The sequence below is a fragment of the Scyliorhinus torazame genome, chromosome 3 (assembly GCF_047496885.1).
Source record: "Scyliorhinus torazame isolate Kashiwa2021f chromosome 3, sScyTor2.1, whole genome shotgun sequence".
Lineage (NCBI taxonomy): Eukaryota > Metazoa > Chordata > Chondrichthyes > Carcharhiniformes > Scyliorhinidae > Scyliorhinus > Scyliorhinus torazame.
Window position 1 is genome coordinate 362,733,683 of NC_092709.1, and position 15,328 is coordinate 362,749,010.

Here is a 15,328-nt window from a genome sequence, read left to right on the forward strand (position 1 = left end):
TATTCAGTAGAGGTATTAGGAAGCACGCCTTCAGTCAAAGAGTGGTAGAGGTCTGGCAGTACCTCCCACAAACAGCTGTTGAAGCTCGATCAGTTGTTAATTTAAAATCTGAGATAGATTGATTTTTGTTAAGCAAACATATGAGGGGATATTGGCCAAAGGCTACCATGCTACCATGGACAGCCTGCTGCTGCAACAACTTCAACATCTGACACAAAGACACTCATCTTCATATTTCATATTCATCCTCTTATTATTTTTAGCCTTTCTCCTCCCTCTGCATGTGTCTGTCTTGTATGTTTTTGGGTAGAGGGTGCAACAGTAAAAGTGGGTAGTAGATTAGCTGGTTGTGATTCTATTCGAAATAGTGCATTTCTTATCTCTATTTTTGTCGTAAGTAAGCAGATGTGTTTCATTTCGAATCTGGTGGCTGGAAGTCATTGGAGCAGTCAAGGTCCTAAGATCTCAGAAACCTTATACAAATTATTGGTTAATTCGCTTGTGCTGGGATTCTGGGGTCTGTGAGGCTTGAATTGACTGCGCAGTTGCGCAGGGTGTTGTAACAGTAGAACAGAGTGTTGTTACTATGTGTAATAGAGCTTTTGATACTTTATGTCATGATGTTTTGGTACAGTGCTTGAAACAACCTTTCTTGTAGTAGCGATATGTATTTGGATTTTTGTAATGTGTTTAATAAAGAAGGTATTTAATTTAAAGTTAAAGGTGTTAACAAAGAACAAAGAAAAGTACAGCACAGGAACAGGCCCTTCGGTCCTCCAAGCCTGCGCCAACCATGCTGCCTGTCTATACTTCTGGGGTCCATACCCCTCTATTCCCATCCTATTCATAGATCATAGATCATAGAATTTACAGTGCAGAAGGAGGCCATTCGGCCCATCGAGTCTGCACCGGCCCTTGGAAAGAGCACCCTACCCAAGGTCCACACCTCCACCCTATCCCCATAACCCAGTAACCCCACCCAACACTAAGGGCAATTTTGGAGACTATGGGCAATTTTAGTATGGCCAATCCACCTAACCCGCACATCTTTGGACTGTGGGAGGAAACCAGAGTACCCGGAGGAAACCCATGCACACACGGGGAAGATATGCAGACTCCACACAGACAGTGACCCAAGTCAGCAATCGAACCTGGGACCCTGGCGCTGTGAAGCAATTGTGCTATCCACAATGCTACCGTGCAGCCCATGTATTTGTCAAGATGCCCCTTAAACGTCACTATCGTCCTTGCTTCCACCACCTCCTCTGGTAGCGAGTTCCAGGCACCACTACCCTCTGTGTAAAAAACTTACCTCGTACATCTCGTACAACAGAGGGGGTTTAGCACAAGGCTAAATCGCTGGCTTTGAAAGAAAACCAACGCAGGCCAGCAGCATGGTTCAATTCCCGTAGCAGCCTCCCCGAACAGGCGCCGGAATGTGGCGACTAGGGGCTTTTCACAGTAACTTCATTTGAAGCCTACTTGTGACAATAAGCGATTTTCATTTCATTTCTCCTCTAAACCTTGCCCCTCGCACCTTAAACCTATGCCCCCCTTGTAATTGACCCCTCTACCCTGGGGAAAAGCCTCTGACTATCCACTCTGTCTATGCCCTTCATAATTTTGTAGACCTCTATCAGGTCTCCCCTCAACCTCCTTCATTCCAGTGAGAACAAACCAAGTTTATTCAACCTCTCCTCATAGCTAATGCTCTCCATACCAACCAACATCCTTGTAAATCTCTTCTGCACCCTTTCTAAAGCCTCCACATCCTTCTGGCAGTGTGGCGACCAGAATTGAACACTATACTCCAAGTGTGGCCTAACTAAGGTTCTATACAGCTGCAACATGACTTGCCAATTCTTTTTTTTAATATAAATATTTTATTGAAAATTTTTGGTCAACCAACACAGTACATTGTGCATCCTTTACACAATATTATAACAACACAAATAAAAATGACCTATTTTATAAACAAAAAATGAATAAATAATAAATAACAAAAATGAAAACTAACCCTAATTGGCAACTGCCTTATCACAAGTAACACTCTCCAAAAATATAATTTAACAGTCCAATATATAATTATCTGTAGCAACGACTTATACATATTATACAGTATATATTAACAACCCTGAGAGTCCTTCTGGTTCCTCCCCCCCCCCCCCCCCCCCCCCGCCCCCCCCACCCCCCCCCCCCCCCCCACCGATCCTGGGCTGCTGCTGCTGCCTTCTTTTTTCCCATTCCATCTATCTTTCTGCGAGGTATTCAACGAACGGTTGCCACCGCCTGGTGAACCCTTGAGCCGACCCCCTTAGGACGAACTTAATCCGCTCTAGCTTTATGAACCCCGCCATATCATTTATCCAGGTCTCCACCCCCGGGGGCTTGGCTTCTTTCCACATTAGCAATATCCTGCGCCGGGCTACTAGGGACGCAAAGGCCAAAACATCGGCCTCTCTCGCCTCCTGCACTCCCGGCTCTTGTGCAACCCCAAATATAGCCAACCCCCAGCTTGGTTCGACCCGGACCCCTACTACTTTTGAAAGCACCTTTGTCACCCCCGTCCAAAACCCCTGTAGTGCCGGGCATGACCAAAACATATGGGTAAGATTCGCTGGGCTTCTCGAGCACCTCGCACACCTATCCTCCACCCCAAAAAATTTACTGAGCCGTGCTCCAGTCATATGCGCCCTGTGTAATACCTTAAACTGAATCAGGCTTAGCCTGGCACACGAGGACGAGTTTACCCTGCTTAGGGCATCTGCCCACAGCCCCTCCTCGATCTCCTCCCCCAGCTCTTCTTCCCATTTCCCTTTTAGTTCATCTACCATAGTCTCCCCTTCGTCCCTCATTTCCCTGTATATATCTGACACCTTACCATCCCCCACCCATGTCTTTGAGATCACTCTGTCCTGCACCTCTTGTGTCGGGAGCTGCGGGAATTCCCTCACCTGTTGCCTCGCAAAAGCCCTCAGTTGCATATACCTGAATGCATTCCCTTGGGGCAACCCATATTTCTCGGTCAGCGCTCCCAGACTCGCGAACTTCCCATCCACAAACAGATCTTTCAGTTGCGTTATTCCTGCTCTTTGCCACATTCCATATCCCCCATCCATTCCCCCCGGGGCAAACCTATGGTTGTTTCTTATCGGGGACCCCCCCAAGGCTCCAGTCTTTCCCCTATGCCGTCTCCACTGTCCCCAAATTTTCAGTGTAGCCACCACCACCGGGCTTGTGGTGTAGTTCCTCGGTGAGAACGGCAATGGGGCTGTCACCATAGCCTGTAGGCTAGTCCCCCTACAGGACGCCCTCTCTAATCTCTTCCACGCCGCTCCCTCCTCCTCTCCCATCCACTTACTCACCATTGAAATATTAGCGGCCCAATAATACTCACTTAGGCTCGGTAGTGCCAGCCCCCCCCTATCCCTGCTACGCTGTAAGAATCCCTTCCTCACTCTCGGGGTCTTCCGGCCCACACAAAACCCATGATGCTCTTTTCAATCCTTTTAAAAAAAGCCTTCGTGATCACCACCGGGAGGCACTGAAACACAAAGAGGAATCTTGGGAGGACCACCATCTTAACCGCCTGCACCCTCCCTGCCAGTGACAGGGATACCATATCCCATCTCTTGAAATCCTCCTCCATTTGTTCCACCAACCGCGTTAAATTTAACCTATGCAATGTGCCCCAATTCTTGGCTATCTGGATCCCCAGGTAACGAAAGTCCCTTGTTACCTTCCTCAACGGTAGGTCCTCTATTTCTCTACTCTGCTCCCCTGGATGCACCACAAACAACTCACTTTTCCCCATGTTCAATTTATACCCTGAAAAATCCCCAAACTCCCCAAGTATCCGCATTATTTCTGGCATCCCCTCCGCCGGGTCTGCCACGTATAGTAGCAAATCGTCCGCATACAAAGATACCCGGTGTTCTTCTCCTCCTCTAAGTACTCCCCTCCACTTCTTGGAACCCCTCAACGCTATCGCCAGGGGCTTAATCGCCAGTGCAAACAATAATGGGGACAGAGGGCATCCCTGCCTTGTCCCTCTATGGAGCCGAAAATATGCAGATCCCCGTCCATTCGTGACCACGCTCGCCATTGGGGCCCTATACAACAGCTGCACCCATCTAACATACCCCTCTCCAAAACCAAATCTCCTCAACACCTCCCACAAATAATCCCACTCCACTCTATCAAATGCTTTCTCGGCATCCATCGCCACTACTATCTCCGTTTCCCCCTCTGGTGGGGCCATCATCATTACCCCTAACAGCCTCCGTATATTCGTGTTCAGCTGTCTCCCCTTCACAAACCCAGTTTGGTCCTCGTGGACCACCCCCGGGACACATTCCTCTATTCTCATTGCCATTATCTTGGCCAGGATCTTGGCATCTACATTTAGGAGGGAAATAGGTCTATAGGACCCACATTGTAGCGGGTCCTTTTCCTTCTTTAAGAGAAGCGATATCGTTGCTTCAGACATAGTCGGGGGCAGTTGTCCCCTTTCCTTTGCCTCATTAAAGGTCCTCGTCAATACCGGGGCGAGCAAGTCCACATATTTTCTATAGAATTCGACTGGGAATCCATCCGGTCCCGGGGCCTTTCCCGCCTGCATGCTCCTAATTCCTTTCACCACTTCTTCTACCTCGATCTGTGCTCCCAGTCCCACCCTTTCCTGCTCTTCCACCTTGGGAAATTCCAGCCGATCCAAGAAGCCCATCATTCTCTCCCTCCCATCCGGGGGTTGAGCTTCATATAATTTTTTATAAAATGTCTTGAACACTCCATTCACTCTCTCCGCTCCCCGCTCCATCTCTCCTTCCTCATCCCTCACTCCCCCTATTTCCCTCGCTGCTCCCCTTTTCCTCAATTGGTGTGCCAGCAACCTGCTCGCCTTCTCCCCATATTCGTACTGTACACCCTGTGCCTTCCTCCATTGTGCCTCTGCAGTGCCCGTAGTCAGCAAGTCAAATTCTACATGTAGCCTTTGCCTTTCCCTGTACAGTTCCTCCTCCGGTGCTTCCGCATATTGTCTGTCCACCCTCAAAAGTTCTTGCAGCAACCGCTCCCGTTCCTTACTCTCCTGCTTCCCTTTATGTGCCCTTATTGATATCAGCTCCCCTCTAACCACCGCCTTCAATGCCTCCCAGACCACACCCACCTGGACCTCCCCATTATCATTGAGTTCCAAGTACTTTTCAATGCACCCCCTCACCCTTAGACACACCCCCTCATCTGCCATTAGTCCCATTTCCATTCTCCAGGGTGGGCGCCCTCCTGTTTCCTCCCCTATCTCCAAGTCTACCCAGTGTGGAGCGTGATCCGAAATGGCTATAGCCGTATACTCCGTTCCCCTCACCTTCGGGATCAACGCCCTTCCCAGCACAAAAAAGTCTATTCGCGAGTAGACTTTATGGACATAGGAGAAAAACGAGAACTCCTTACTCCTAGGTCTGCTAAATCTCCACGGGTCTACACCTCCCATCTGCTCCATAAAATCTCTAAGTACCTTGGCTGCTGCCGGCCTCCTTCCAGTCCTGGACTTCGACCTATCCAGCCCTGGTTCCAACACCGTATTAAAATCTCCCCCCATTATCAGCTTTCCCATCTCTAGGTCCGGAATGCGTCCTAGCATCCGCCTCATAAAATTGGCATCATCCCAGTTCGGGGCATATACGTTTACCAAAACCACCGTCTCCCCCTGTAGTTTGCCACTCACCATCACGTATCTGCCCCCGTTATCCGCCACTATAGTCTTTGCCTCGAACATTACCCGCTTCCCCACTAATATAGCCACCCCCCTGTTTTTCGCATCTAGCCCCGAATGGAACACCTGCCCCACCCATCCTTTGCGTAGCCTAACCTGGTCTATCAGTTTCAGGTGCGTTTCCTGTAACATAACCACATCTGCCTTAAGTTTCTTAAGGTGTGCGAGTACCCGTGCCCTCTTTATCGGCCCGTTCAGCCCTCTCACGTTCCACGTGATCAGCCGGGTTGGGGGGCTTCCTACCCCCCCCCCTTGTCGATTAGCCATCACCTTTTTCCAGCTCCTCACCCGGTTCCCACGCAGCTGTATCTCCCCCAGGTGGCGCCCCCCCGCCCATCCCCTCCCATACCAGCTCCCCCCTCTCCCCAGCAGCAGCAACCCAGTAATTCCCCCCTCCCACCCCCACCCCCGCTAGATCCCCCGCTAGCGTAATTACTCCCCCCATGTTGCTCCCAGAAGTCAGCAAACTCTGGCCGACCTCGGCTTCCCCCCGTGACCGCGGCTCGCACCGTGCGACGCCCCCTCCTTCCTGCTTCTCTATTCCCGCCATGATTATCATAGCGCGGGAACCAAGCCCGCGCTTCTCCCTTGGCCCCGCCCCCAATGGCCAACTCCCCATCTCCTCCACCTCCCCTCCTCCCCCCATCACCACCTGTGGGAGAGAGAAAAGTTACCACATCGCAGGATTAGTACATAAAACTCCTCTTTCCCCCCTTTTTAACCCCCCTCTTTGCCCCCCACATTCGCCCCACCACTTTGTTCAAATGTTCTTTTTAATAACCCGCTCATTCCAGTTTTTCTTCCACAATAAAAGTCCACGCTTCATCCGCCGTCTCAAAGTAGTGGTGCCTCCCTCGGTATGTGACCCACAGTCTTGCCGGTTGCAGCATTCCAAATTTTATCTTCTTTTTATGAAGCACTGCCTTGGCCCGATTAAAGCTCGCCCTCCTTCTCGCCACCTCCGCACTCCAGTCTTGATAAACGCGGATCACCGCGTTCTCCCATTTACTGCTCCGAGTTTTCTTTGCCCATCTAAGGACCATTTCTCTATCCTTAAAACGGAGGAATCTCACCACTATGGCTCTGGGAATTTCTCCTGCTCTCGGCCCTCGCGCCATCACTCGGTATGCTCCCTCCACCTCCAACGGACCCGCCGGGGCCTCCGCTCCCATTAACGAGTGCAGCATCGTGCTCACATATGCCCCCACGTCCGCTCCCTCCACACCTTCAGGAAGACCAAGAATCCTCAGGTTGTTCCTCCTTGCGTTGTTCTCCAGTGCCTCCAACCTTTCCACACATCGTTTCTGATGTGCCTCATGCGTCTCCGTCTTCACCACCAGGCCCTGTATGTCGTCCTCATTCTCGGCTGCCTTTGCCTTCACGACCCGAAGCTCCCGCTCCTGGGTCTTTTGTTCCTCCTTTAGCCCTTCGATCGCCTGTAGTATCGGGGCCAACAGCTTTTTCTTCATTTCCTTTTTGAGCTCTTCCACGCAGCATTTCAAGAACTCTTGTTGTTCAGGGCCCCATGTTAAACTGCCACCTTCCGACGCCATCTTGGTTTTTGCTTGCCTTCCTTGCCGCTGTTCTAAAGGATCCTCTGCAATCCGGCCACTTTCTCCTCCTTTTTTCATCCGTATCCAGGGGGGATTCCCTTCTGGTTTACCGCACAGTGTTTTTAGCCGTCAAAATTGCCGTTGGGGCTCCTATCAAGAGCCCAAAAGTCCGTTTCACCGGGAGCTGCCGAAACGTGCGACTCAGCTGGTCATCGCCGCACCCGGAAGTCGACTTGCCAATTCTTATACTCAATGCCCCGGCCAATGAAGGTAAGCATGCCATATGCCTTCTTGACTACCTTCTCCACCTGTGTTGCCCCTTTCAGTGACCTGTGGACCTGTACACCTAGATCTCTCTGACTATCAATACTCTTGAGGGTTCTACCATTCACTGTATATTCCCTACCTGCATTAGACCTTGCAAAATGCGTTACCTCCCATTTGTCCGGATTAAACTCCATCTGCCATCTCTCCACCCAAGTCTCCAAACAATCTAAATCCTGCTGTATCCTCCGACAGTCCTCATCGCTATCCGCAATTCCACCAACCTTTGTGTCGTCTGCAAACTTACTGATCAGACCAGTTACATTTTCCTCCAAATCATTTATATATACTACAAACAGCAAAGGTCCCAGCACTGAACTCTGTATTGTGTCTATCAATTGACTGTAAAAAGGGTCCTGGTCAACAGCTTGTTGGGACACAGCCTCCTGCTGCGGGTTGCTTTCTCAAAACAGTTAGCTTCCATGGGGTGAACTTGCCCCTGATATATTTTGTCTCCATTTTGATCTTCCTTTTCTTGAACTAACCTTCTCAGAAGGCAATCTGAATTACCTCCATTTCATGAGTTTATCTTTTAGAATGTAATTATAAATATTGTTAGATTTTTGATAAATTTAAGACTACCCAATTAATTTTTTCCAATTAAGGGGCAATTTAGCGTGGCCAATCCACCTACCCTGCACATCTTTGGGTTGTGGGGGCGAAACCCACGCAAACACGGGGAGAATGTGCAAACTCCACACGGACAGTGACCCAGAGCCAGGATCGAACCTGGAACCTCGGCTCCGTGAGGTAAGTAGTGCTAACCACTGCACCACCGTGCTGCCCCATGTTATTATAAACTTGACACCCCATCTTCTCCTTTGGAATTTTAACATCTTGACATCCTATCCTCCATTGTTACCAACTTGCCCCAGGTAAACACCTGGTAGGGGAGGCAGTGTTGTTGTGGTATTGTCATCCAGAGATCCAGGGTAATGTTCTGGTAATGTTTAATCTTTTTCCTAACTCCCTAAAATCTGTTTCTTCCTTGGTAAGGAAGATGCAAATTATACAATAATTAAGCCGCATCCTCTGTCTCCTTGTGGGAATTTCTCTTTGTTCCCGAATCTGTCTTATTCCTCCTTTTACCATTGTTTTACTATTTATGTGTCTGCAGAAGGTTTGGAGATTTGATTTTAAATTAGCTACCAATCTCTTTTTATATGTAGTCTTTACTTCTCATTTGCATTTTACTTCTCCTCTGAACCTTCCATATTCAGCTTCCTTATCTTAATTTCTATCTCTTTTATTAAAGGTTAGTTGGTTAATTTATGATGGGAGATTCATTCACTTGTCAGGTACCCACACGATGAGCTGGGCATTGTCATTGTGCTGTCGTGGTAGGAGATTTTCTTTCCTCCATTTGACGAATCTGGTCATCGTTCCTGAAATATCGTCATTTACTGTGATTTGGTCTGTGGTCCATACCTCAACTCCAATCAGAGAAATGCGAATATTCAACGGTCTGTAGTACTGCAAAAGACAAAAGTATTCATGTGATGAATGTAGGCAACAGTTATATATTATGTGATATCTTGTTGTAGTAATATTATTTAAAATCTTGGTTCAAATACATTCAGGCAACTGCTAAAGCTGTAATCATGGTGACATGGTAGCACAGTGGTTAGCACTGTGGCTTCACAGCACCGATTCGATTCCCGGCTTGGGTCACTGTCTGTGCGAAGTCTGCACATTCTCCCCGTGTCTGCGTGGGTTTCCTCCTGGTGCTCCGGTTTCCTCCCACAAGTTCCGAATGACGTGCAAGTTAGGTTAATTGGACATTCTGAATTCTCCCTCTGTGACCCGAACAGGTGCCGGAATGTGTCGAGTAGGGGATTTTCACAGTAACTTCATTGCTGTGTTAATGTAAGCCTACTTGTGACACTGAGAAAGCCAAAACAGATCCAATAAAGATAATGCAGATGATGTAATTAAAGGGACGTTTTCACAGATGAGTGTCTTTGTGTCAGATGTTGAAGTTGTCGCAACAGCAGGCTGTCTACCCAGGACATGGAGTGATTCAAACAACTGGTTGGATTGCTGGTGAGGATCTTTCAGCTTGAGCATTCAGTCAGAACTCCCGTGCTGTAGGATTCCCTCTGTGGAGTCACTTTAACTTGCATTAACCTGGGCCTTCACTCGACGGATCTGCCTCTGGACAGCTCCACCAGAATGATGAACAGTTTTTCTGAGATAAGAAATTAGATCCTCACTCCGCCCTCCCCTCATCAATCATCTTTGTCACCTGCTCAAAAAACTCTATCACGTTAGTGAGGAACGACCACCCCTTCACAAAACCATGCTGTGTATCGCTAATGAGTCCATTTATTTCCAAATGGGTATAAATTCTCTCCCTGAGAATTCTCTCCAATAATTTACCTACTACTGACGTGAGGCTCACCGACTTATAGTTTCCTGGATTATCGTAATTTTCCTTTCCTCAGTTTAGCACCTTAACGCGAGGGTTACCCCTCATCCCTATCCAAAAGTACTCTAAAACTTACGGAATTGTGGTCACTACTCCCAAAATGCTCCCCAACTGAAACCTTAACTGTCCAGGCTCATTCCCCAATACCAGGTCCAGTATTGCTCTTCTCTAGTTGGACTGTCTACATATTGGATCAAGAAACCTTCCTGGATACATCTTACAAACTTTGCCCCATCCAAGCCGCTTGCACTAAGTGAGTCCCAGTCAATATAGGGGAAATTGAAATCAACAATTACCACAACAACTCTTACTTTTGCACCTATCCGAAATCTCCCTACCTATCTGCTCCTCTATCTCTCGCTGGCAGTTGGGGGGCCTGTAATAAACACCCAACATTGTGATTGCCCCCTTCCTGTTCCTGAGCTCTCCCCAAATTGCCTCATTGTATGAGCCCTCAGAGGTGTCCTCCCACAGTACGGCGATAATATTCTCCTTTACCAGTAATGTTACTCCCCCACCCCTGTCACATCCCCCTCGATCTCTCCTGCAGCATCTATATCCTCCAATTTTCAGCTGCCAATCCTTCCCTTCCTTTAACCACGTTTCTGTGATAGCCACAACTTCATAATTCCAAGTACTAATAAGTGCTCTAAGTTCATCTACCTTACCTGCTATACTGGCATTCTGGGGGGTGGGAACCAATGCAGGAAGTCAGAGGGTAGTACAGAGGGGACAGAAACAAAAGCCTCGGAAGGAGAAAAGTGGAAGGCAGAGAAACAGATTGAACTGCCGAGTATGACAGGGGGGTGGGAACCAGAGCAGTAGGTCAGCGGGAGAAATAACTGAGGGAGAGCTACAGACTAAGCCAGTAAGATTACGAGGAAGAGCAGGCAGGGGGTGATGAGTCAACGCAGGATGGCTGGTGCGCTGAATGCGAGGAGTATTTCAGGTAAAACACATGAATTTAGAGCTTGGATTAGTACGTGGAATTATGATGTTGTTGCTATTACAGAAACTTGGTTGAAAGAGAGATAGGATTGGCAACTAAACATTCCAGGATTTAGATGCTTCAGGCAAGATAGAGGGGGATGCAAAAGGGGTGGCAGAGTTGCATTATTGGGAAAGGAGAATATCACAGCTGTGCTGAGGTGGGGCACATTGGAGGGTTCAGGCAGTGAGGCAACCTGGGTAGAGCTCAGGAATAGGGAGGGAGCTGTCACAATGTTGGGGGTTTACTACAGATCTCCTAACAGCCAGCGGGAGATAGAGGAGCAGATATGCAGACAGATCTTGGAAAGATGCATAAACAATAGGGTTGTTGTGGTGGGTGGATTTTAACTTTCCCTATATTGACTGGGGCATACTTACTGCTGGAGGCATGGATGGAACAGAATTTGTAAGGAGCGTCCAGGAGAGTTTCTTGAAACAATATGTAAATAGCCCAACTCGGTAGGGGCCATATTAGACCTGGTGCTGGGAATGAGCCTGGCCAGGTGATCGAAGTTACAGTGGATAATTTCGGGAACAGTGATCAAAATTCTGTAAGTTTTAAGCTGCTTATGGAAAAGGACACAAATGGTCCTCAGGTGCAGGTGTTACACTGGGGGAAGGCTAATTACAACAGCATTAGTCAGGATCTGGAGAGAGTTGACTGAGCGAGGCTGTTTGAGGAAAAATTAACATCCGGCATGTGGGAGGCTTTCAAATGTCAGTTGATTAGAATTCAGGGCCGGCATGTACCTGTGAGGATAGAAGATAAAGATGGCAAGTAAAGGGAACCCTGGATAAGAGGGGTATTATGAACCTAGTCAAAAAGAAAAAGGAAACATTCGTAAGGTGACAGATGAAGCCCTTGAAGAATATAAAAAAAGTAGGAAGGAACTTAAGGTAGGAGTGAGGAAGGTTTAAATGGGTCATGAAATGCCGTTGGCAAACAGGACATATGTAAAGTGCAAGAGGGTAGCCAGAGAAAGGGTTGGTCCATTCAAGGATATTGGAGGGAATCTCTGTATGGAACCAGAGGAAATGGGAGAGATATTAAATCAATACTTTGCCTCAGTGTTCACCAAAGAGAAGGACTTGGTGGAAGCGGAGTATAGGGTAGAGTGTGTAGATATTCTGAGCCATGTTTATATTAATAAAGAGGAGGTTCTGGTCATCTTAAAAAGCATTAAAGTAGATAAGTCCCCAGGGCCTGATGGGATCTACCCCAGAATTCTTCAGGAAGGGAGGAAATTGCTGGGGCCTTGACAGTAATCTTTGTATCCTCACTGGCTACAGGTGAAGTTCCAGAGGATTGGAAAGTAGCCAATGTTGTTCCATTGTTTAAGAAGGGCAGCAGGGATAATCCAGGAAATTATAGGCCGGTGACCCTTACATCAGTGGTAGGGAAACTATTGGAAAAGATTCTTAGAGATAGGATTTACTCACATTTGAAAACAAATGGATTTATTAGTGATGGACAGCATGGTTTTGTGAAGGGGAGGTCGTGCCTCACTAATTTGATCGAGTTTTTCGAGGAAGTGACAAATATAATAGATGAGGGAAAGGCGGTAGATGTTGTGTACATGGACTTCAGTAAAGCCTTTGACAAGGTTCCTCATGGTAGACTGGTACAAAAGGTGAAATCACACGGGATCAGAGGAGAGTTGGCAAGTTGGATGTAGAACTGGCTTGGGAATAGAAGGCAGAGGGTAGCATTGGAAGGGTGCTTTTCTGAATGGAAGGCTCTGACTTACGACGTTCCACAGAGATCAGTTCTGAGGCCTTTGTTGTTCGTGGTGTATGTAAATTATTTGGAAGAAAATGTAGCTGGTAGGATTAGTAAGTTCGCAGACGACACAAATATTGGTGGAGTTGCGGATAGTGAAGAGGATTGTCAGAGGATATGAGAGTTTGGCTGATGATCGATAAATGAGAGTTTGGCTGATGATCGATAAATGAGAGTTTGGCTGATGATCGATAAATGAGAGTTTGGCTGATGATCGATAAATGAGAGTTTGGCTGATGATCGATAAATGAGAGTTTGGCTGATAATCGATAAATGAGAGTTTAGCTCAAGATGGATTGGAACTTTATGGGAAAAACAAAATGTTAGGTAAAGCTTTGTGTGAAGAAATGTCAAGACAGGCTTCTGGTAGCAAAAATGTATCACTTGTTTTTGAACCAGACAAACTGCAATAATGGCCTTGGGAATGGGTGCACTAGGCTTAAAGATAATTATAATTGAGGGGGGCTGAATTATAATTGAGCTGAGAGCACAGATAGGAATGCGAGGGAGCTGCCCTCAGAAATTAACCAAAAATGTATAAATCCTGCTGTTAGATGTAATGACTTTGGCTTGCTATTGTGACTCTCAAGAGACACAGTGGTCTTAGCCCCGGCCGAGAAATAAACATGTTAAAGTTACGAGGTGTTCGACTGATCATTTCATCCGGACTGGCTGCAAAAGAATCCTCAGATACAACAGGATATAAACTGGTTGGAGTCTTGGGCGGAGAAATAGCAGATGGCGTTCAATCGGGACAAGTGTGAGGTTATACACTTTGGAAGGTCCAATGCATGTAGGAATTACACAATAAATGGTAGAACTGTTATAAGTAAATAAATAATGCATAATAATTGAATAATGCATTTTGGAAGGTCTAATGCAGATAGGGAATATACAGTGAATGGTAGAACCCTCAAGAGTATTGAAAGTCAAAGAGATCTAGGAGTACAGGTCCACAGGTCATTGAAAGGGGCAACACAGGTGGAGAAGGTAGTCAAGAAGGCATACGGCATGCTTGCCTTCATTGACCGGGGCATTGAGTATAAGAATTGGCAAGTCATGTTGCAGCTGTATAGAACCTTAGTTAGGCCACACTTGGAGTATAGTGTTCAATTCTGGTCGCCACACTACCAGAAGGATGTGGAGGCTTTAGAGAGGGTGCAGAAGAGATTTACCAGAATGTTGCCTGGTATGGAGGGCAATAGCTATGAGGAGCGGTTGAATAAACTCGGTTTGTTCTCACTGGAACGAAGGAGGTTGAGGGGAGACCTGATAGAGGTATACAAAATTATAGGGGCATAGACAGAGTGGATAGTCAGAGGCATTTCCACAGGGTAGAGGGGTCAATTACTAGGGGGCATAGGTTTAAGGTGAGAGGGGCAAGGTTTAGAGTAGATGTACGAGGCAAGTTTTGTACGCAGAGGGTAGTGGGTGCCTGGAACTCGCTACCGGAGGAGGTAGTGGAAGCAGGGACGATAGTGACATTTAAGGGGCACCTTGACAAATATATGAATAGGATGGGAATAGAGGGATACGGACCCAGGAAGTGTAGAAGATTGTAGTTTAGTCGGGCAGCATGGTCGGCACGGGCTTGGAGGGCCGAAGGGCCTGTTCCTGTGCTGTACATTTCTTTGTTCTTTGTTCTTTGTACTGACAGGCTGAGAGACCTGGGCGTGCATGTCCACTGATCACTGAAAGTGGCAACGCCTGTGGATAAGGTGGTCAAGATGGCATACGGCATGCTGGCCTTCATCGGTCAGGGCATTGAATATAAAAATTGGCAAGTCATGTTACAGCTGTATAGAACATTAGGTAGGCCTCAGTTGGAATACTGTGTACAATTCTGGTCGCCACACTACCAGATGGATGTGGAGGCTTTAGAGAGGGTGCAGAAGAGATTTACCAGGATGTTGCCTGGTATGGAGGGCATAAGCTATGAGGAAAGGTTATATAAACTCGGTCTGTTCTCACTGGAATGACAGAGGTTGAGAGGCGACCTGATAGAGGTCTACAAGATTATGAGTGGCATGGACAGAGTGGATAGTCAGATGCTCTTTCCTAGGGTAGGAGAGACAGAGGTTTAAAGTGCGTGGGGAAAAGTTTAGAACAGAAGTGCGTGGTGAGCTTTTACACAGAGGGTGGTAAATATATGGAACGTGCTTGCCTGGGGAGGTGGTGGGAGCAGGTACAATAGCGGTATTTAAGGATCTAGACAAATATATGAATAGGGTGGGAATGGAAGGATACGGATTCCGTAAGTGCAGACGGTGTTAGTTTAGGCAGGGACCATGGTCGGCGCAGGCTTGGAGGGCCGAAGAGCCTGTGCTGTATTGTTCATTGTTTGTTCTTTGAAACAAATACACTTCAAACCATTCATTTGAGCAGATAGGGTGATGTTGTTCTTTTATTTTTGTTCTCTATTTCCCCTTCAGTTATTACACATTCTAAGCTAACGCTCTGGTTCCCACCCCCCCTGCCAT

General features: G+C 47.4%; 1 protein-coding gene across 2 annotated transcripts in view; it reads right to left on the minus strand.

Moving 5' to 3' along the window:
• Positions 1-15,328, minus strand: part of LOC140409647 (disintegrin and metalloproteinase domain-containing protein 12-like) — a 1,449,600-nt gene that overhangs the window by 1,142,389 nt on the left and 291,883 nt on the right. For both annotated transcript variants that reach the window (XM_072497981.1, XM_072497982.1), the window contains exon 9: positions 8,957-9,123. In XM_072497981.1, the coding sequence (XP_072354082.1) occupies positions 8,957-9,123 (167 nt within the window). The remainder of the gene's footprint in view (positions 1-8,956; positions 9,124-15,328) is intronic.